We start from the raw sequence: 24,956 nt of genomic DNA, 5'->3' as shown, positions 1-24,956 counted from the left end.
AGTAGTAACTGTAATGGTCCCTTATGCAAACCACCTCTCCTTTCTTTATGACCTGGAGTGTAAATACCGAAAAAGGTATTCAAATAATTGTTGTTTATACCCTATCATCGTGGGTTTTGTTGGCATAGGCCATAGACTGGACTTAGCACCACAGGAAATAAACTAACGGAGTCACAGACCGAGGCGGCCAATTTACTGAGCCATTTCGTGAGATAACACGTTCATCAAACTTTGCTTTCAATAAATCGATTGTGACATTCATTGTATGGCTTGTAGCGTTACCGTTTTTTTTGGAACTACGTATTGTCCAAGTCCATGTCATCCAATTCGGGTCAAAAATACTCTGTTATGGTGACTCATGGAGTACGTGTGGATTGTTCCCTAACCTGAGCCAGAAATGAGCCTCATCGCTGAAGATGATTTTTCGATGAAAATCTGTATCATTTTCCAGTTGTTGCTCAGCCTAATTCACGAACATAAAACGATTCTGGTCAAGCGCTTTCAGTTCTTGCGTCAATTTGATCTTGTAAGGATGTAAGCCAAGATCTTTTCCCAAAATTCGCCACAACGACGTCACAGAGATGCCCAACGCTTGAGAACGATGTGTGAGATACGGAATTGGATCTTCCTCAATTGTTGCGCTAGCGGCAGCAATATTCTAGACACTACGAGCACTTCTTTGTCTCACTGAACATTTTGTACTGTATTTGTGAGCTCAAATTTTTCCACAAGACGTTGAATTGTTGATCGGACAGAACGATTATGACGACTATAAATTGCATGTAGCGCTCTTAAAGTTGAGGCTTGTTGTTGGTTAGTATATCTTGCCATAAAGAAATTTCGAGAAAGCGGGAAAATGTGGCGTGATTTGCCGTTTCTAACAGTCTGCTTATGTAGGCTCCCTATTGAAAAACCCGTTACATGCTAAATTTCTTGAAGATATCACATGAATTTTAAAGTTTTCCATATAAGGGCATGATTCTGATCATTCATTTTGTGTAGCGGCTAGATGCTATAGTGATCTGATATCAGCGGTTCTAAGAAAAGAACATCTGCTAAATTTCAAATCGATTTCTCCAAAACTGAGGGACCAGTTCGCCTACAGACAGCCAGAGGAACATGGCTAAATTCTCAACTTGTGGTGCAGACAATTTATATATACAGGGTGTCCATTGACAGATGCTGTTACACCGTTCCTTCAGTGATCGGCCTCATCAGACATAAATAGGAAATTTATCAAGATATTGTCTTCTTCGTTCATTTCAATCATATTTTGGCAAAATTCCGGGCGAATGTGAAAATATACACGGTTTAATCGGCTTGTTATTTGTAATTTGTACGGCTACAGGTTTAACTCGCACTGAAAAATTGTATTACGGTAAGTTTTTAGCACGATTCATGAGGCACCTTGTATATACATATACTATATTTTATTGAGTATGATACAAAAATATTGGCATAAACAAAAAAACATTCTTAATCACATTGCTTTTTCACGGCTGCTTCTCGGTAGTAATAAGCATATACTTCGCTCACTGCCACTAGAAACTCTTTCATTATCTTGCAATATCTCTCAATAAATATTTTCAAACAGGTGACGCCTTCTTTCTATACTAACCTTGCTTGAAAATGCGTTTGTAAGTCAAAAATGCCGAAATATGATAAATTGTTACGGTTATTTGCCACGCTGCCCCAACTAATCCATTTAATTCGACAATTCTTTCCAAATGACTGAATTGTTTATGCAAGTTTAAGGTTAGCTCTTGCGAAAATATTTACTACTGCTAAATTCGTGAAGTTTTCAATAAAAAAAAAAAATAAAATAAAAATAAAAAACATTGCCAGCTAACAGATTTGACGTGGAGTCAAAAAGGCAGCGCGCTTTGCTTGCAAACAACCTTCAGAGCGGAAAAAATTGCCAACTATTACTCAAGCAATAACACTGCACAAACATTGTAATTAAGCAACAATGTACGCATATAAGCCATAAATCCCGCTCTATACGGATTTTTAATGCATAGTACAGTATGTACTGCTAGTTGTCTGCAAGCTTATGTACATAATGTATGACCTCACCGCTGCGGTTGCGCATAAGTCGCACGTTTTCAACTTAACTGCTGGCGGACACACACACACATATATATATTTCTTAGCATATGTTTGTGTGTATATTTTTCTCACATTATTGTTGTAGTTTTTTGCTGATTTTCGTATTCTAACTTGGCGCGTTCGCTTTCCAGCGGCTTGAGCGCTCGAACACCATGCTAGCTTGTAAGTCTAGAATTTATAATTAAGTTCAGTTGTAGTATTGCTGTTTGTTGTTGCTCTTGAAACAATTGGAATTCAATGCATAAAATACATATTTAATTTTAATGCGTTTTAATTAAATGTTATTGATGTGTGTTTCACTTCTTTCTTACCGCTTTAATTGCTTGGCATTATTATGCAATAAACCGGTTAAATTATTTTTTATATCGATTTGATAGATAGTCTAAATAGTAAAGGCATAAATCATCTCTCGTCAGTGTGATATTAACGAAGCAATGATTTTTAGCGCCAAACGAAAGTAAACAATGGCGTTGCTTTCATTTGATATCAACAGTTGAGTTGAGTTGAAGCAGGGGCAGAAAAATAAAAATATGTCTATTATTAATGTGTTTATCGGTCCAAGTTGACGTGTGTGAGTTATTGTTTGCCGCGTTTAAATCTAAAGCTTACGATTTATTGTATTTGCTTTTTAGCTATTTTGTGGCTCTTTCAACTAAATACCCCTACGACTTGCATGGGAGTCTAAAAAAATATGCCTAAAATATGAAAAATTACTCTACTGTAACTCTTCAGTATTGCTTATGGCTAGTCTTGATTTATTATTTTTTTTATTATGGCAGTATAAAAGTTGATAGCCATTTCCGCGCTTATAAATCATCTACTATTTCTTCCTCTTCTGATGCAGCATATTAAAAATATGCCCGGAAGTCTTCCCTTAATTGAGTTCCTAAATTAAGGATTATTTTCACAAAGAAAACAATTAACATAAACAATACCTTAAGAACGAAAAGCATTAGTCAAGCTCGATTCTAAAATCAAAAATTCGCTGTTAAAGCACAGGAGCTTAGTGGTAACTCTAAATCCTGCTTGAATAATCAAAAATTTTATTCGTCGTACTATATCTCGTACAGCTCATCGTTCTTTCGAATGCGATATTCGCCGTTAACTTTTCACTCAAAAACTCGTAACGTGAACTCAGCAGATGTTGTCATTGAGCATGCCTCTGCATCATATAGAAGGATGGGAATAATGGTGACTTATAGAGTTTGGTCTTTGTTCGTCGAGAGAGGACTCTACTTTACTTCTCATTTGCCTACTCTGCTTTGAGGCTGACATAGTTGTTGGTACTAATACTGATTCCAAGATAGATAAAATTAACTACGACTTCGAACTTATGACTGTCAACAGTGACATGAAAGCCAAATCACGAGTTTTGGTTCCCTCGTTCACTACCAGACCCACTTGCTTCGCTTCTTTATCCAGTCTGGAGAAAGCAGAACTAACGACGCTGGGTTTGAGGCCAATGATATCAGTATCATCGGCGTACGCCAGTAGCAATACATTCTTATAGAAGATTTTACCTTCTCTATTCAGCTCTTTAATTCGAATTATGTTCTCCAGAAGAAGATTGAAGATGCTGATCCTGACGGAACTTTTGATATTGCCCAACGTTTGCGGTATAAAGGTAGCTCTTTTTCGTGCTGTCAAAAAAAGCTTTAAAATCGACGAGGATTAGGTGTGTGTCGGTCCTCTTTTCAGGGGTCTTTCCCTAGATTGGGGACATGGTGAATATCTGGTTAGTTGTTGATTTTACAGCATTAAACTCACATTGGAGGAGCTTAACCTACGGTAGTTGGCGCAGATTTTGGAGTCTCCCTTTGCTTTGTTGTTCTCCAACGCCATTCACAGGCTATTAATATACAAAAACTCTCAGATATGCTGGTTATTTTGTCTTTCTCTAGCAGACTGAGGTAAATTCGGACTTCTTCTGATTTTATCGACAGTCTATTCACGATTTTATAAAAAATATTTTCCAAAAATTCATCAATTTATAATTTTTCAAAAGATCTAATTAATCTTCACAGACGAAAATTTCTAAAAATTCACAAAATTATTTTAATGAGAGTACAGTCGTGATGGTTGACATTCCGAAGATATCAAAGAATCTAGTTGCGCATATTGTTCAAGAATATAGTCGAAATCATGTGAAGAAGAACCTGGCTATATTTGGAATCTCCAATTGGCACCAATAGCGGTGTCTACGCCAATAGAAAGAAGAGAATATACATATATTACCGTCGATCTATACCTATACGAGGGCTGCTATATATATTTCTGGCCTAATAATGAAAATAGGAATATTTATCAACGAAAATGGTTTTATTGTTTTTCGAAATATTCGCCATCAAGATTTATATACTTTTACATGCGCTCAAACCAATTTTCGAAGCACTTTTTCCACTCCGATTGAGACACCTCCAAAACATGGTTTTTGAATGCTTCAACAGCTTCTTCTGGCGACGAAAATCGTTGACCACGCATTATTTTCTTGATGTGTGGGAATAAAAAGAAGTCATTCGGTCAATTCGACGTTTTGGCCGGTCAAAAAGGCGCTGGTTTGAGCCGTCTTCTCTTGTTCGTTTTTCAAATTTCGCCGAAGACTTCAGGCAAACAAATGGTGGTATACCACTCAGAATTGACCGTCCTATGTTGCTCCAGCGGAACAGTCGCCACATGACCAGTTTTGCCGAAGAAACAGGCGACCAATTGCTTCGAAGTGCTTCTTCCACGAACAACTTTCGTTGGATTTGGCTCGTCTTGAAAGACCCACACGGTCGATTGCTGTTTTGTTTCGAGCTCATGATTCGTCACCTGTGACGATCTTATAAACGTCTTTTGAAGCACCGCGATCGTATTTTTTCAGCATTCCTTTACACCAATCCACACGAGCATTTTTTTGAGCGATTGTCAAATTGAGCGGGATCCAAAAAGAACAAACCTTTTTTACGGCCAGGTGTTCATGCAATGTCTAACAATAAAATCAAATTTCAACCCAAAAATATGTTCTCCTTTAAAACTTTCAATCTTACAATCCTCTCACAGAGGGTCGCAATACTATGTATAATTAATTGAAAAAAAGTACTAATAAAATAAGCTCTGCTTTTCGTCTTCGTAATTTTGTGAAGCAAACCTTTTCATCGGCTGCCTTTTTGGCCTCCTCATATACATATTTTAAACGCTCTCTTATCCCTTTAAGATCAATCCATTATTATGCCGGTCGCGCCATCAAGCACGTCGTAAACATCTTCACACTTCATATGCAAATTTTTGGCTTAACATGAAAGAAAGTTAACAACGCACGCTTCTACTAATTCATGGCCACAAAACGTCGCTTGATTCATCTGCGCAACGCTCTCACTTCCTCTTTGTCAAGCACTAACTGCCGCTAGCCCTTTCTCTTATCGGTCCAAATCTCGCCAGAGAGTTGCGCATGCGGAATCAATATCTTTGTAAACGCTTTCTATACACAAATGAGAAACTCAATTGACGCGTTTTGTTTGTTTTGTTTTCATCGTACCTTTTCGTTCATCAACTCTTAATTTTATTGCCTTGTTGTTTGCATTTGTGTGTATTTTATGCGCAAATTTGGCAACATTGTGTCTTAAATGTCAATGCCTATAAAGAAAACAAGAAAAAATTAAGTAGCAAAAATGCTTCATATCTCCATTCATCCAACTCTTCGCAAAGTAACACACGTCTGAGTTGAATGCTTTATAAGGTACTTTGGTTTGTTCTTCTTTCTTTTTCGTGTACATTGGAAGCCGAATATTGAAGTATAGAGTGCGTTTTTTGCGCTATACAATTCCATGGAATTCACACCAAAGTAAACACATAAGTTGGCATTTATTTTCCAACTATTCGCGACTTTTTGGTTTCCGAGGTCGATAAAAGCTTCAAAAGCCCTTCGGTGAATGAAACCGCCACTTTATTTCCAGCAGCTTTCGTTGTTTAATCATATTTTGTCAGTAGTAATAACATGGAAGCCATAAAATCAGTCAAAATTTTTACCTTTCTTATTAATCTCTCTATTTAATGAAACATAATTTAAATACTTCTAATAAGACACCCTTTATAAGGCAATTATAAAACAGATAAAGAAATAAAAGCTGTTTTTTCCTTTTTCATCAGTCTTTCTAAATTTCCCCTCCTTCAGCCATTCAGCGTTCTTTTGCCATTTGTATACATATCTCGCCAATTCTGCTTTGGTACTTAACCTTAATTTGTGTGCTGCTTAGACTTTAGTATTTTACTTTCATTTCACCTTCTGTCTGATTTTGTTCCGCTGATTTACAATTTTCGGGTTTGGCTGTCAACTTATGACATTTTAATGATCTTCAATTGATACGCAATCTGCTAACGGTTCTTTGTTTCTGAAAAGACAATGGTATAATGAGTTATTAAAGTCAATTAAGAATTTTGCATAATAAATTACAGGTTAACTGCATACAGAAAGTTAAAATAAAGAAACTTTTTTGTGTCAAAACAGAAAGAACTACTTAACTCTGTTTGTCGAAAGCTCCTTTGCATGTCTTTCAATCCCTTGACAGTAGATATTTTCTACGCGACAATCGTTGTTGCAACGTTCCATTCCTGTAAATTTTCCACATTAATTCCTTACATAACGCATCAATTTTAGATGATTGTAATTTAAAATAGATTGCGTGAGTTGGAGATTGCGTTCATAAAATCTGTAAGCTCCATGAAAAACCAACACAGTTCCAGCGCACAATCAAAGGCAGAATCATCCGTGTAACAAACCAATGAAATCTTGAAAATATTACTTCAAAGAGTTTCTGTCCAATCTGGTGGTTCTATACTGTTTACAGAATATTTGAGAATAGGTGCTGGACAGCAATCACGAAGTTAGATAGCTTCCTAGCTCAAAACGGGATAGCTCTGAAATGGAGTCTGAAAAATTAATTGTTTTATAAAAGCATCCGCTTCACCCAGGTTAATATTTTATCATTCACTTGTTCAGAAATCGAGCCATGTTCCCTCTAGCATAGCTAATTGACAGAAACACCATATTCTTTTTTAAATAATATGTAGACAGCAGTTGGCACAAAATTTTGTTGAAATACTCAACGACCACGAAAAAGTTGCTTTTGCAAAATTTGGTAGCAACTTTAATTGGGATATGCTCCAGTATTTAAGTTTATTTTTAGATTAGACGAAGTCTGACATAGCCCATAATCGGAAAGTATTGGATACCTGCACAATTTGGTATATAGGACTAATGCATTTTAGCTCACCAATGAAATAAGCAAGGTTAGGTCGCAGGGTTGATCCAAAACTTCTTAAATTGCATCACCACACAGATCACGCATCTTTTTGAGCTTACCACAAATTTATTAAGGCGGTTCATGTCAATCCCGAGATCCGAGAAAGTGACATGATGATTTCATCTCGCCTTTCTCCATACAGTGTCCAGTCAGAAAACGGGCAAGTAGTTCGGAACTCTTACGGATCACTTTGGGTCAGAAGGGTTTCGGATTGCAGAATGTTGTCTGCGATATTTGGTTCGAAATTTTAGCAACAGTTTCGCGGCTTAATGATTTATGGAAGCTGTAAAGAAAAGTTGTGTCGCTCTTTAGCTGTATTGCAGGAAAGGTTTGGAGCAGGGCATCAGGGAAAAAATTGAGCATCTTTTCTGCACTTGTCCGCATACGCAGGACTGCGTTGTAAGCATTTGGGGTGCCCACGGTATAATACACTGGATGACTAACTTCTCTTGGACCTAGGAACTGAACTCTATCTGGTATCGCAAGCTACCAAATTGGTCTATGCACGGCTTACCAGTCTAGCCTGGCATGATCTTAGCTCTATTTTTAAAACTAAATAATATAATAATACAAATTTTTGTAGCCTCAAAACTATATGTCAATGCATTTCTGGGGAAGGTGTTAAATTTGTCAATGCCATTTTCCAGTAGATACATTCCAAAAACGCATTTTCAATTTAAATTGAATGATCTAACTTGTTTGACTATTGTCAATTAAAAAATATATGAAATATAATATATAAAAGATTTCAATTTGACAGCGAATTTGGCATATGTCAAAATGCGTCTCTGTTGTGTGTCTATTTATTTATAATAGCGACTTTCCATGGAATTTCATACCCCATGCTGCCTTTGCTGCCTTTGAAATAAGAAATACCCGGCTACATTCATATTAAACCTAACCGCGACTTTCTACAGTTGTTTGGCAATACAACGAAATGGCAATTAGCACTTGTTAACAATGTTTGTCGTAAAATTTTTTATGCATATTAAGTACTTAAAAAACTGCTGTGTAACTAAATAATACCAAAAAAGTACATCATTACTTAAATCACATAACATTTAACAGCTTTAGTTATGATAGCAGTGCACGTACGCCATTTAACTGTGTACTATTTTGTAGTTGTTGTTGTTTTTTTTTTTTTTTACTTTGGCGGAACACCACTAGCCGAAGGTGTTAACTGATTTGGTAAAGGAGGCAAGAAATAGTTGAAACATATTTGTAGAGATTTTTAGTGACTTGTGACTAGTGACTTTGGCGCGCAAATGGCTAAATGTCAGTTAAAAAAGAGCACGGCTACTCAATTAACTGTAATTGGCGAGTGTAATCATGGCATTAGCAAGTGTGGCATATGTAATAGGCGGGAGGATAGTATACGCGGGTGTGTGTGTTACTGATAGAGGTAAATCTATCGATATATGCATGTATGTATGTATATATATGTGTGTGCGTGTGTAAAAATACTCTCCTATGTGTTTTGGTATTATAGAAATCCGCCTCTAAGCAATCGAGTATGAGAAAATAGGCAAAACAAAATATTTCGCGCTTCCATATATAACAAGATAAAGCAGAGCACAATACTTTTCAACAGAATATGTCCATGAACTACTTTGTCATTACACCAATTTAATAAACCGATACAATACTTGGTGCGATGGGTACGAGCGAGTTGAGCGCGTTCGATGTAAGATTGCTGCGGCCAGTGTTGGATATGTGCGTAGTAGCCGCTTTGGCGGCTGTCGTATAGCTGATATGCGACACATGAGGCCACCGGTGGGCTGCTTAAATGCACATACTAGTATATACATATGTATGTACATGCTTATGGACTATATAATCACATATGCATTTACATACATACATACTATGAAACACAATAGAAATATTTTGAAAAGCATACACGTATAACCCAACAGCGCCGAAATTCGACTTCAATCGACGGTATCACACTGACAAACTATAAAAACTTTTTTTATATATTCTACGTATTTTTCCCATTTGCCTTTTGTTTCTTCCTCACTGCGTAGTACGTCAACGCTGAAATTGTAAACGCGTAATGTGGTGAACTGAAAACGTCAACTATAATCGGAAAATAAGCAATCAAAAATACAAAAAAAAAAAAAAAAAAAAAAAAAAAAAAAAAAAAAAAAAAAAAAAAAAAAAAAAAAAAAAAAAAAAAAAAAAAAAAAAAAAAAAAAATCAAGAAAAACAAAACGTTACACATATGTATACATTTGCCTTAGACTTTAACAGACATCTGTTAAGCTTCTAGGAAAAACTTTATGGACACTGATTAAGAGCATTGCAGAGCATCGCTACTACACAGATTTTTATGACATAACATACATATGTACATAAGTAAATACGTATATACATACATGCATAACTTTGGTTAATACATATGTATGCACATTAGAACCGATCGTTTTGCAGGGAGCACAAATATATGCATAGCTCGATACCGATTTCAAACACATTGTCTCTAAGCAAAAAAGTACCGAATGACCGGTAGAATATTTATGTCTTTTGTTCCGAAAATCACTAAACTTGGTCTTCAAAATACCGATTATGGCATTCGGGGTGTGACTTGTGGCGCTGTCCTGTTGGAACCGCGTATTATCTAATCTACTATAATCTATCTTCATATCATTCAATTCGAGCCAACAGTATTCGGTTTTCTTTGAGCGGTAGCGATTCCCATTCACAGTAACGTGCCAGTCTTGATCATTACGGAAGAAGTGCGGTCCAATGACACCCCCGGCCCATAAGCCGCACCAAACCGTAATTTTTTCGATATGCAATGTTGACTCATGAACTACGTGTGGTTTACTGCCTAACCAATAATGCATATTATGGTTATTGGCGAAGCCATTCAGCCAAAAATAAGCCTCATCGCTGAAGATGATTTTTCGATGAATATCCGGATCATTTTTAAGTTGTTACTCAGCACAATTCACGAACACGACGATTCTGGTGGTCAAGGGGTTTAGTTATTGCATCAATTTGATCTTGTAAGGATGTAAGCCAAGATCTTTTCGCAAAATTCACCACAACGACGTCACAGAGATGACCAACGCTTGAGTACGATGAGTGGGAGACAGTTTTGTTCTTCCTTAATTGATGCGCTACGCTACGGACACTTCTTCGTCTCACTGGCACGGAAATAACTTTGCCTGTGGATTCAAATTTTTCCACTAGACGCTCAATTGTTGATCTGACAGGAATTCTTAAGAATTATACAATTTCTATTGAGCTTCTAGGAGTAAATTTCCAAAATTCATAAATGTTGCTTTTGCGTTACTTACTACGTGTACTTTGATGTCTCGGATAATGCCGGTTAAACAATCTTTAGCTTACATACATTTTAGTTTTTAGTACAGACCTACTTGTACTAGAAAATGCCCTACGAACATACTTTAGAAGCTGCGGATAAAAAAATTTCGTTTCGAAGTAATGCTGCAAAAATGCAGAGTGCTACACATAGTTCAAATTTTAAACACGGATACAATTTTTTTCGAATTTTGTGTCAGATACGTTTATTACTTACTATTACTTTATTATTCTTCTAACTTTTAAGAACAATTCTAATCACGGTTAATATTTGTGAAGTCTTAATTTAATATTTTGTTTTCTTTGGTTTTTTTTTTTTACTTACATTGTTTATTTCTGATTTTGTTTTAAAGTATATTTCACAATCCTACGAAAACTCTAAAATAGGCCTTGGAACGGCATGTATGCATAATTAAAATTCTATTCTAAATGCGATTCTGTGCTGAAACTATACCGTTGGCGCCAATAACACATTGATATGCCATACGTTGGATTCAATACTTTTGCCTCGTGCAGCGTTACTTATGCACGGCATTGTTTTTGCCTTTTCCAGCGCTGCCGTGTTAACTTTGTAAATGCCAGAGCGATTATTTTTGCAAACTAAATAATTGAAGCATTTGAAATTCAACGCAAATTAGCAAATTTTACACGTTAACCATGCGCTCAAAAGTCACGTTCGTCGACAGTCATTCGCTTTTACGCCGGAGATTAACCGCCGACAATCGACAAGCGTCGAAATGCCAACAATTTCCGATTCGGGGTTTTCTTATTACTTTTTTTTTGCTTAAGTTATGTTATTATTGTTGTTTTCACTCTTGCAATTTGCTGCTGTTTTTGTGGTTATTTTGTTGTCGAAATTGTAGCTGCTGTCTTTTAGCAGCTTATTTCACATTTAACGAGAAAAATAATGCGAGGTAACACATGAAAACAAAACAGCAACAGCAACAAACAACTGAATACGAAGACAAGCTGAGCCGAGAAATGACCGCCAGCGGGGCAATAGCATTTAGGAAAAGAAGTCAAAAAAGATATATAAAATACGTAAACGACAGCAAAAGCTGCACGTTTAAGAAATCACATGGAAGCTTAGAGGGGCAAACCCCATGCGCGCTCGCATGTCGATTCGTTTGGTTGGTAGCGCTTTCAGCAAGCGCCTGCAGGTAGCTAATGGCGTGACATGCTGGCCATTGCTGGACCGTTGTTTTGTTTTATTTTTACATTTTCTAACTTTTTTCAACTAAGTCTAGATGCCAACTAAAAACCTGTTATTGTGCTACTTCTATTGTACAAACTCCGCTATTTACTTATTTTGCAGATTTTTTCTGTCTCTCCGTGATTTTTCATATTTTTGCATCAAAATTCTTTATAAATAAAATAAATAAATAAATTGTTGCTACAGAGTATAATAGTTTGGTTCTTGTTTGTATACTTTAAACTAATCGTGATGTATATGGAGCTATATATTTATAAATGATCAAAAATAATGAGACGACTTGAAATCTGGGTAACTGCCTCTTTGTCCGTCCGTCCGGCCGTGCAAGCATTAACTTGACTAAAAATTATATGTATTATATCTGGATGAAACTAAGTATGTGCGTTCCTTAGAATAAAAACAACTGCCACGCCCACAACACGCCATTAACCGAAAACCTATAAAGCGCCATAACTAGACATAACTATAAATTAAGATATAAAACTGTATTTTTACAAAGGGGGTAGCAGCAGCAAGGGGCACCCGTAAACAAAATTTTTTGAAAAAATGCCCTCTAATAAGTTCACTGAAGCTATGAAGCTATGAAGAATAACAAAAATTCGACTAGCATAAATATTATAAGAACTTCTACCGACAGTGTGAAAATGGAAGAAATCCGATGGTAACCCCGTTCAATTTTCATATAACGGTGCTGTTAAAAACTACTAAAAGCATGATAAGTCAGGAACTATGCCAGAGACATTAAAATTTAGCCTCGAAAGGGTATGATAGGGCTTTAATGAACCCGAAGTCCAAATTTGGGCGATGGGTGTGGCACCGCCCACTTTTAGCTCAAAACATGTACATATCTCGCGACCAAATCGATCTCTGAAATGTTTAACACGTTGAAGACGGCGTGCTGCACCGTTAGGTCACGCATTAAGGTAAAAGCTACGCCGTCCTCAACGTATAAAGTTAGTGCGAAAACGAGCGAAATCGGACTGCAGCCACGCCTACTTCCCATATAACATAATTTTATATTCCATCTGACTTTCCTGTGTACAAATCAAGAAGCAGTTAATAAAATGTGATGAAAATTTGCACGAATAATGCCTTGAGAGTATGACCAAAAATTGTTAAGATCCCAAAACAAAAAAAAATGTTCAAGTCCGAATATATTGGTACCAAATATTTAGACTCCAGTACACATAGTTAACTTTTTACTGCAAATATTGGTAAGTGTGTCAGATTTATATTTGAAATTCAGAGAGAATCCTTTCCTGATAGCAGTATGTCTGTGTGCTACAAATGGCCTGAATCGGGTCAATTCTTCCCTTAGCCCCTATATACGTAATATAAAGATTTTCGTACTTTAAACGGCCAATATGTGAGTTATATATTATATTATAATTATTATTATTCTCATTACTATTTTTAATTTTTTATAATTTTATTAAATTAACAATGAACAATTTGTCAATTCAAATAGTATTATTTTTTTAATACTTATCTTTTTGTTACTATTATATTATCATATTTGTTTATAGTTACATTACCTTCGATCTAATTATTTATTTAAATACCATTACTTTTTTTTAAATATTTTGATTTTTATATACATATGTACATATATATTATACATATATGCATTTTAATTATCTCCATTATTTATCACTCATTTATCTTTTCGCATATTTCATTTTATTCCTTATCCTCACTATCGTGCCGCCTCTCGTGATTTGCTTCGTTTATTAATTTATTTTGGCGTCACCGCTCAAGGTCGGTGATTTCCCTCTACTACCGTCTTCACAGCCCCGCGCCACCTTGTTTTGTCTGTTTTCGTTAAACTTTGTATCCACTTGTCTGCCTACCTTAGCCTCACAGCTCAACTAGTCAGTTCTCGCATGCGATTTCTCTCATACATCTAACGTTTTTCAAGTTCTTGTTTGTTTTTATTTCTGTTTACTTTTGTTGCCTGTCTTTCTTTATCTGCGATAAATTCCTACTATTGCTTGACTCCATTTATTTGCCTTCCACTAGTTGCAAAAATACAGAAAAAAAGTTGAGAATTATAATATTTCGTTATATGAGTATTAGTCCAATGGAGATAAAGTAAAAAGTGTCAATAGCACAAATATACACACTTATATGGGCTTTGTGCCTGGCGCTCATTAATCAAATAAGACAATATTCATTTCAAATGCCTTTGCTATTTAGAGGTTTCAAATATTCAATGAGCATCTAGCGTAGATATTGATTTGAATTGAATAAATAATGCGCTGCGAAGCATATTTATAAATAAAAACATATATACACATACTAATATTTATAAATAAATAAACAAATGTAAAATGTGAAAAAAATTCAAAAATTCACATTGAAATGTCGTTCATCTTCTTCAATCAATTTATGCAAATCACAGCCTTTCACGTTGATTATAAATAAATTACTTTTGTTAATTCCATGAACGGCTATAATTACGTATATATGTAGTATCTGTATAATTATCTCCAAATGGGTGTCTTCACTGAAGTTATGCATATAAATTAACTTTCATCGTGAGTCATGACCAAAAAAAAAATTCGGGTCTTATACATATATGCATGTATTCGGATAAACTTATTTTCAGGTGATACTTTGGTGTCTTCAGTTTATTTATTTTTCTCAGCTTATATTTACGGATAAGCGTGGATAAATTGTTTCCAGCTTCTTTTCGAACAGCTGATAATTTAATGTAACCAGCTTACTTATTTAACTTAGGTTATGTATTCGGATAAGTGCGGATAAATTTTATCCAGCTTTTTTTCGAACAGGTGATACTTAGATGTACTCACCTTACATATTTAGTTCTAGTTAAGTATTCGGATAAGCGCGAATAAATTGTTTCCAGCTTCATTTCGAACAGGTGATATTTAGGTGTACTCAGCTTAAATATTTTGCTCAGGTTATGTATTCGGATAATAGTATCCAGCTTCTTTTCGAATAGGTGATAATTAGGTGTACTCAGCTTAAGTGAATAGAAAATAGTACAAACAAAAATTATATGATAGTTTATAATCGCAATAGCAATCATGAAACCCGCGTATAGTTTTAAGTACATAAATGTAACTAGACTTAAATTTCGAGTATATTTACATGTGGATAATTTGCTTTCGATATTGATCAGTAAAACAATCCTTATTCGTAATTTTTAAACACTTAAGAGGCTTTACACTAACGCGGATAATGTCAAACTTAAGTGGATAATGTGTTTATTGCTTTATTTTTTGGTAATCTGTTTGAGATATTTCTATACAAATGTGAGCAAGTCTTTTATCAGGTTTCTTTAATTGTCTTAAACATGATTACTATCATTTATCGTGATAAGTGAAATATATTTACATATAATTTTTATAGACAAAGTTTACTCGAATTAATTAAATAAGCATTCCCTTGTTATGATCAATAACGATTCTATGAATATTCTGAGTTAAATATTTTACTATATTATAAACTTATTTTTATAAGAAGGCAAATAATAGTTTATGTATTTTATCAGACTATTAGTCATACAAATGCATTATCCGTTATCCAATAATACTTTTCTACATTGCTCAATGATACAAAGTTCCATTCTACTCATGTAATTTTAACATGCGGAAATTTTGTATTTCTTGACATTTTAAATATCCAGATAAAAATTATTTAAATTTTAATTAGCTTGTTATTATAAATTTCAATTTTATTTGTTAGTTCTGTATATCCGGATAAAAAATTACTGATTTTGACAAACAAGTACTAAAAAAAATTTCTATGTAAATTAATTTTGTTCTCAACACTGTCACCAAACAAGCTCCCATAGATTTATAAACATAATATTTATAACTTGGAGCATAAGCTTCCTCTCGGATAATTGTGGATAATAATTTTTGGAGTCAAAAGTCATAGTTTTGGTTTTAGCTGTTGTTATGTATTATGTATGTGCATTTCGTTTAAGGAATTGTCATGGATAATAACGAATAAGATTTTTTTAAAAGAAATTACGGTCATTTTCAAACTCGTTTTCTCAGCTTTAAGTTTCGAGAAAATTTTACTTACTTTTGTACTTACATATATTATTACTTAAATATTTCTCATCTTTCTTTTCTTTCTCCTTTTAGGGCTCTATCGAAGAATGGCTACAACTGTTACGTCTCGAGGAATACATTCAACCATTACTTGATCAAAACTATAAAACTGTACGCGACGTCACGCAAGTCACTTGGGAAGACTTGGAGGATATTGGTATTGTTAAATTGGGACATCAAAAGAAGATTCTCTTAGCCATAAAGCGTGTAAAGGATATCATAAGCGGAAAATGGAATCCAGGCGGCATTAATGCTTACCAACAGCAGGTGAGGGTGTGGAAAAGGCGATATTTTAAAGAAATCTAAAGTTTTTAATTTATTGAAAATACAAATTTAATTAAACAACACTATATTATTATTTCATTTTTTAAATTAAAATTTTAATTCAAAATAATTTTTTAAATTTTTTTTTTAATATTTAATATTTTTATTGTATTGTTTATAATAATTTATATAAAAATCAAATTCTAATAATTTATCTTTCTTATGTTTGTGCTATTATGTTTTCTCTCTTTTTCGGTTCGTTTTATTTTATTCAATTTATGATCTTCTGTTGCTGCCTATGATTTGAACCCCGTCATCAACCCAACCAAAAACCAAAACGAAAACGTTGAACTTGTAAAACAAAAGGATTATCGCAACAAGATTTGGCCCAGTGGCGTGCCAATGCCCACCACACCGACCTATTTGCCAACCACGCGCGTCTCGTGGGACGATTCCAAGATTTATGCTACGCCCGGCGTCGATGCCGTCTATTTTTGCAGCGGCGCTCATCACGAGTGCTGCAATGGCAACGATGTAGTGCCCATTAAGGTGAGCGTGTGCACAGATACGCGACCAGCTAGCAGCGCTGCGTCGGCGGTGATTAATGGCGAAACTACAATGTTATTTTGTTTTAAATTTATTCTTATATTAGTATTTTTTTATACTCATACTTTTCGATTATATTTATTGAACTTTCCGCAATCGAACCGCATTCTGCATAATAATACTTTTATAACTAACATAATTTGTTTTCTCCCACCTCTCCTGGACTCCCACGCGCTCTCTTCCACTTAGGTGCGTCAGCCACGCGGCAAAAGCTTAGAATCACTCGAGGATATACACGACAACAGCACACGCAGCCACTTGACCTTTAGCCATTACACGGCCACTGATTATGGCCACTTTGCGCATCCAACGCCTGCTATGCAACAACAACATCATCAACAAGCCTTGCAACACCAGCAGCAACAGCATCAACAAGCCATGCAACAGCATCATCAAGCAGCCATGATGGGCGGCGCTGTTGTGGGCGGACCTGGTGGTGCTGGCGGTGCACGTTTGCTTAGCAATCAGGCAGCTATGGTAAGTATTTTAGTTTGTTAGAGGTGTGGGCGTAGAATTATAGCTAGGAAAAGTGCGAGCTAATCTCATTGAAATTATTAGAAATGTAGAAATGTAGTAGCTTGCAGACCTGTATAAAAATTGTATTTTAAATAAACAATATTTTTTAATATTGACAAGATATCTTCCCGCAATTTTCTAAGTATTATTATTTAAAGTAGCGGTACAATCTCCGAAAAAACTGTTTAGATCCTTGTAAGGCATCGTTTGGATTTGTAAAGAATATTATTATCGTTTGGATTTGTAACGAATATTATAACTTCGGTGCAAACGCAGATAACGCTTTTCGTGTTTTCGTGTGAGCTTTTCTCTCCCGAATACTTTATTAAAATTATAATTATAAAAAATATAAAAGTTGTGTTTTCAGTTGAAGTGTATTAAGGTTTGAATCTTTTTTAATTCGGATAAAATCTTTTATGCTCGGATAATTTTTGGATAAAATCTTTTGTCCTCGGATAATCTGCAGTTTGTTTTTTTTTCTGTTATATTGACATTTTTTGCACAGAATTTGCTTGTACTCTGTGATATCGTTCACCGGATATTACTGGATAACATTATTACTTTTGTTATTTTTAGCATATTATAATTTATAAAATTAAACGGATACCTATATACAAGGGTACTAACAAATTAGCTTAAAAAGTCGCCTTAATTGCTTTCAGTTCTTTTTATTATTTTATAAACATTTTCTTTTATTGATATTCGGATAATTGGTTGTGTATAACTTTGTGCTGTAAATGCTCTCGAGCTTCATTTTTTCATATTTTATTAACGTTAATTGGATAATTGTTTATGTATAACTTTTTGCTTTAATTGTTCTCGAGCTTCATTTTTTTAATTAACATTTATTATATTCTAACTCTGAGCAGTTTTTTTTTCATCGCATAGTAGCATTATACTGTAATGCGTAATATTTACTATGCTAAGTAAGCCCGGATAAAAGTTGAAACAAGGAAACACTATTATCACCAATTTATTTAATTATTTCAACAAATTATATTGTGCAATTTTTATATATCTTTCATATTTTTCATTACAGTCTTGGCGGCGTTCCTACGATGATGGTGACATTACGCCCACCAACGACGCGGCACGCGAACTCATGTACGAGGAAGGCGGCGGTACACTGCCACGTCAGCAGCGGGGTATTTTGCAGCGCGCAGTATTAAACAGCATGCCACCACTCGAGCATCACTATATGAACGCAGCTGCCGCAGCGGAATACGTTTGCCATGCAGGTGGATTGGGTGGCGTTGGCGTACCAGGTGCGGCTGCGCATGTGGGCGCAACAGGCCCAGCCGGTTGTGTGCTGGACAGCGCCGGTCTGAATGCCGTAAGTCAAATCGCCGCAGGAAAATCATATCAAAATATTTAACTAATTTATGTAATTTTCATTCCACCATTTTCATACACGTGTGCCAACCAACAGTCCTACTTGACCGGCAGTCCAATGAGTAATAAGAAAATCGCACCGGAACCACCGCGACGTCATTGTAGTATACGAAATTCACGTACTCTGAGTGCGGATGGCGCGCAACAACAGCAACAACAACAACAGCTGGGATTGCATGTCGGCGCAGCAGTTACGCCTGGCCTCTACTATGGCGGCGCCGGCGCCTTACATCATGGTGGCATGTATATGACGCATGCGCAGCAACAAGCAGCAGCAGCGGCGGCAGCTGCTAATCAGCCGATCTATGCGAATTACGCAACCATACAACAGACCACGGCGGAAATACACTGCGAGAAATTCCATGACAATAAGGTTAGTGTGCGCACCTGTGAGATTTGCTATTCATTTGAGCTTTTTTTTTTAAATAATTTCTGTTTTGTATTTGTTGCAACCCACAGTCAAATTCCAGCATCGATTCCATTGACACCATACCGTTCGCCAACGAGAACACTGGCACCATCAAACAGCGCCTACTTAATCGCCAAGACATTGGTGGGCCACAGCAGCCGCTACAATCGGGCAACACTCCACATCTGCACTCCTCCTCGTCGTCGTCCTCGTCTTCGTCGACCAACACCATCGCCAATATAGCGCACTCTTTCCACTCGCTGAAGACATCTGCCTCGTTGCATGACGCTTCGCTGATACGCAGCGACAGCATCGGCAGCACCACAAGTGGCGGCAGCGCTGGCGCCAGTACAGGCGGTGGTGGCAGCAATAGCTTATTGCTACTACGTTCTCCCACCCTACAATATCCACCGACCGATGTAACGAATGCCAGCAGCGGCGGCGGCTCATCAACGACTATCACCACTACCGTGGACTTGCATACACCCAGCGGCGCTGAGGCTAATGCGGATGCAGCTGGCGATTGTGCGCCCTTAATCGGCAGCGAGAGTGCCGATATATCAAGTGGCAACGCTGGCTCCAGCTCAGCCACAATTCAAACACCGGGTCAAAAGGTGTCTGTCAATGTGCTCAATGACATTGGTAATATGTTGGCCAATTTGACGGACGAACTCGATGCCATGCTGGAGGAGGAGAAGCGCATTGGCCTAAATATTGATAGTGAATAAGCACATATTGGGGAGCATACTGCTCAAGGGCGTACATAGAGGTACATAGTTAATACATATATGCGCATGTGTATGTTTTGCAAGTTGGGAATTTATACATTGATGGATCTTACATAAAATGTTAGTGAAATATGCGCGTGCGCACGCTTAAGCTTCACGGCAAAAGACATTTCATTCATAAATTTCGCTTCTGTTCCTTTCGGCCTCTAGCGCTTTATGTAAAGAAATTTATTAGAAATTATGAAAGTTCAACTGTATATACATACATATTTTGAGTTTTAAAATCAATCACTGGAATAATTCAATAGTATCGGATAACGTTGGATAATTTTATTAAATGTTCTAACAAATAGTAAATGATTGAATATACTTTTTTGTGTAGTTTAGTTGCGCGGATAATAAAATACACTACGGATATCGCCGGATAACTATTTTTAACACTGAGAACTAATTAAAATTTAGTGTTATGCATATAAATTCAGCCGGATAAACGTTTTCCGGCCTTGTGTCTATATTTTAAAGTTTAAAGCGTGCCTAATATTTTTAAAATATATCAAGTGGTTTAATTTGTTTATTACATCGTGGACTTAATTTTAAAATTTAAATCAGTGTCGGATAAGGTCGAAACATTTTGGTATGCATGCAAAAAAAATCGAATATATATAATTTATTTACTCGGATAATGAAAAAAGCTACGGATAACGCCGGATAACTAATTTAGTCATTGAGAAACACTTAAAATTACATTTATGTATATAAGTTCAGATGAATAAGCGTTCTTCGGCCTTTTATGCATATTTTTAAGTTTAAATCGTGTCTAATATTTTTAAAATATATTGTAAACTACTTTCCCACCATTGTTTATTACATAATTGACTTTTTTTCTGAATTTTAAAAGAATCATTGAAAAAATATAATTTACATAAAATGGTTGAATATATTTATTATAGTAATTTAGTTGCGCGAATAACAAAACAAGCCACGAATAACTTCTTTAACGACCTAGAAATAATTAAAATTTATTTTTATGCATGTAAATTCAGCCGAATAAGCGTTTTTCGGCCTTGTAGGCATATTTTGAAATTTAAAGCGCGCCTAATGTTTTTTAAAATATATCAAGTGGTTAAATTGACTATATTATAAATTTTGAAAAACAGTCATTGAAATCAAACGTCGGATAATTTTGTTATGCGTGAAAAATATTTATATAGTAATTTGTTGAATGTACTTTTTGAGTTGCGCGGATAATGAAATAAGCTACGGATAACGCCGGATAACTATTTGAGCGACTTAGAAATTATTAAAATTTACTTTATGTGCATATTTTGAGTTTCAAACGTTTGTCAGCAATGAATGTCTTTGCTTTGAAGCTCTTCCGCACATACGCGCACATGTAGTTTAGTTGCGTCTAACACTTGAGTGTCTTAGTTGTTAGTTTTGTTTAAATATTATAACTATAGTGTTTAGTATCTATCATTTCCTCATAAAGGAAGTTATATACATATGTATGTATATGAGTAATTGTTGTATATACGCACATGATACGCGTAAATATAATACTTTTTATACGCATTTTATATTTTACGTGCATAAGTATTTATAGCAGTGTATTGTGTATTTGTATAAATTTCTCTTGTTTTGTAGTTAAAGAAAGAAAGTAAAATTGTAACTTAGCAGTTGTAAAGCTCGCTAAAATTTTTGTTTTTATGGAAACTGCTGTTTTAGCGGCGCTTACTGACAGCTAAGAAGAAGAAAATATTTAAACATTGAAGAAGTACTAGAATAATAATTTTTTTTTTTTTTTAATTATAATATAAATTTTGCTTTAATAAATATTTGGTTTTAAGACTTCACATTGCTTTAAAATGTGTCACAAATGATTGCAAACAGTTCTAAAAAAATATCTTTTGAACAAAAATATTAAATATAAAAAAATTGCTTGAAAATAAGCAACAGTTGTAGAGAAATGATCTTTTTTTTTAACAAATATGCTTTTTTTAATAAAAAACTAAATATAAAAAAATATTTTTGTTAAAATATAAATGCGAAACATTTTTCAACAATAATTTTAATTGAAAAAGGTTTTTTTAAAAAAATATTTTTTTTTTATTTAATATTTTTTTATATAATACAATATAAATATTTTTTTTTTTATTTAATATTTTTTTATATAATACAATATAAATATTTTTTTTTTTATTTAATATTTTTTTATATAATACAATATAAATATTTTTTTTTTTATTTAATATTTTTTTATAACTTTTGGCAATCGTTTGTTATTTTTTTTTAATATTTTTAATTTGTTGAAATTGTTTTGTTTTATTTTTAATATTTTTATCTTAAAAATATTTTTTTGCAACTTTTGGCAATCGTTTTTGATTTTTTTGAACAAAAATAAACATTCCATATACAGTAAATGGAATAAAAACCATGTAATTATGAGGAAAATATTGTCTAAAATTATAAAAATTATGTTACAAAACATTCCATTTTAAAAATTCCAGTAATTTAAAATCCGCAGTAAACGCCGTAAACAGCAGTTTAAAAATTAATAAATTTTGTTAAAACTTAAAAAAGTATTTCACCTTAAATACCTATGAGTCTACAATTTACAAAAAAACAACAACAAAATATAACAAAAGCAAAAACAAATATAGAAAAGGTTACGAACAGGCAACAACTAAAACAACCAACAACATCATACTTAGCATTAAAACAACATAAAAATCAATATAAACTAAAAGTTGTAAAAGCTTTTAAAACAAAAAGTATACTTTTGTACTATTTAAATACACTTAATATAAAGAAATATATACATATACATATATATTAAACTAAATTAAATTAAATTTAATATTAAATTAAATAAGTGTTAACATTATATAGTGGAAATGTAGCGAAAGGTGCATAAACTTTAATTTAAGCCGGAACAAACATTATAAATACAGCAAGCATGACTTAATCCTTAAATTCAGAGATTCAAATGTTTCTGGATTGATAAAAAAAATTGCTGACATTAATTTGTCAAAACAAAAAGTGCGATTTTCTCAACAAAAAATATGAAAAAAATGTCAAAGACATGCAACTACTATATGTATTGAGAAAAGACAGTATAGCTTTATATTTCTCAATTGCCAGACGTAAACACATACACACACTCCGAATTGAAACCTTATTCATAACATCTAAAAGCCGTATCAGTAAATTCTATGCGTTAAGCAAACTTTAATTCTAATAGCATAATCTAAAGTTAAATAAAAATTATAAAAGCAAAAAAATCCACTTGCATTAAACTTGATATAAAAACATTTATATATACATACTTGTATGCGTACTACATTTAAAATAGAATAAACAGCAAAAAATACAAAACAACAAAAGCACAGCAACAAATCATAACAAGAAATGTTAGAAACAACTTAAATGGTGCAGTGAGTTGAAAATATCAAACCGCAACTAACAGTAAAGAGTAAATTAATTTAATAAAAAATATAAAATAGGCGTTTATAGAATTAAAAAATAAATAATAGTAAGAAAAAGGCGAGTGCAGTGGAGCGCATTTGAGCGTGAGGTGGCCAGGCATATATCAGTTTATTTAGTTAAGAAATTTTATAATTTTATTAGTGTTATTTTAAACAGCAATACCATGCCTTATTGTAAACTTTAAATATTAAACATTCCATTTTCGTCATAAACCTAATTGTGTGCTTCAAAACGTACCATTTACAAAAATAAAAAAATAAAAATCATTTTCATGCGTTAAGTTACTTGTCAGCTTTTGCAACACAAAATTTTATTTCGTGCATTCGCGATATAAGTTCTATTTTATTACTTTTACTTCCTTTTTTAAGCATACTGCATATTTTTGCAATGCAACGTTGTGTATCTACAGATAATCGCATAATATTGTAATAACGAAGTGGTTTATTGTAATTAGTTTTTAATTATTATAATTTAATGATGAATGGGCAACCAAGCCAACTTGAAATCAAAATGTATGTAAGTGTTATTTCCATATAAATAAATTTATATACAAGTAAAAATATTATAGCAAAAAAATAAAATAAATGAATAAATATAAAACAAACGGACAACAACAAAAAAATATATAAAACACAAAATATCAAAAAATGCGTTTTTATTTAAGATTATTATAAAATCGATAATATCTCCTTCTTTATTGGCGTAAACACCGCTTACGCGGTTATAGCCGAGTTGCAACACCGCGCCTCCATTTCCTTTTCCTTCCTTTTCGCTCTTTGGCATCAATTGAAGATTATAAGTGTAGCCAAGTCTTTCTCCACCTGGTCTTTCTAACTGAGTGGAGGCCTTTCTTTTCCTCTGCTTCCCCCTCGCGGGTACTGCATCGAATACTGTCACAACCCAGGGGAGGGGATGTTACGCCTTCTCGCTTTAGCTCTCCTTCAAACAATAGGGCAAGTGGACCAAATGTGAGTAGGTCCACTCATTTCTACAAGGTTTACCTGTAAAGATTTCAAATATAATTGCTATCTGGCTATTTAATTATATAACAATTACTCAAATATTGCCATAATTTTGTGGAAGAACATTTTTGCATTTAAATAATACAAAACTTTCTCAAAATGTATGTCATATTGTAAAAATCGTTAAATTTCAAGCTTTGAAGGATGTTCCGATTCTAACCAAAATATATCATTGAAAATAGTTATCGATTAGCATTAAATGGAAGGCAACACACAAATAAATGATGCCACTTTATATATTCTATAGTACAAATAAATTTTTAATGCAGAAAAATAAATTTTGATTGAATATGATCCCATAGATTTTATGACATCGCTTTTAATTTTATACTTTCTTTTTTTCATGCTTCCAAAATTAAACTTTTAGATATTACTTATATACTAATTTTTAAAGAATCGATTATCGATTATTTCCAGCAACTCAACGTTGTCTTCTTTACGCACTGTCATTCGCTTTGTTATTGGCTGTTTTGTTTCATCCACTATTCTTCACATTGCTGCGCCGCTGCGCTGT

The 24,956-nt window shown here is 34.1% G+C and overlaps 1 protein-coding gene across 9 annotated transcripts in view; it reads left to right on the top strand.

Annotated features, from left to right (window-relative positions):
• Positions 1 to 21,183, top strand: part of LOC108975456 — a 57,323-nt gene extending 36,140 nt beyond the window's left edge. For 7 of the 9 annotated variants that reach the window (XM_018943947.1, XM_018943944.1, XM_018943945.1 and 4 more), the window contains 6 exons: positions 16,053 to 16,286; positions 16,650 to 16,832; positions 17,079 to 17,366; positions 18,445 to 18,738; positions 18,835 to 19,170; positions 19,257 to 19,934. In XM_018943947.1, the coding sequence (XP_018799492.1) occupies positions 16,053 to 16,286; positions 16,650 to 16,832; positions 17,079 to 17,366; positions 18,445 to 18,738; positions 18,835 to 19,170; positions 19,257 to 19,934 (2,013 nt within the window). Of the gene's footprint in view, positions 1 to 16,052; positions 16,287 to 16,649; positions 16,833 to 17,078; positions 17,367 to 18,444; positions 18,739 to 18,834; positions 19,171 to 19,256 lie in introns of all 9 variants that reach the window. The other 2 variants (XM_018943951.1, XM_018943950.1) reach the window with 2 other exon arrangements.
• Positions 21,184 to 24,956: the final 3,773 nt, after the last annotated feature.

Source organism: Bactrocera latifrons, unplaced genomic scaffold (genome assembly GCF_001853355.1).
Source record: "Bactrocera latifrons isolate USDA-ARS-PBARC rearing strain unplaced genomic scaffold, ASM185335v1 scaffold_65, whole genome shotgun sequence".
Lineage (NCBI taxonomy): Eukaryota > Metazoa > Arthropoda > Insecta > Diptera > Tephritidae > Bactrocera > Bactrocera latifrons.
Note: the sequence above shows the minus strand (reverse complement) of the source record. Positions and strands in the feature narration are given on the sequence as shown.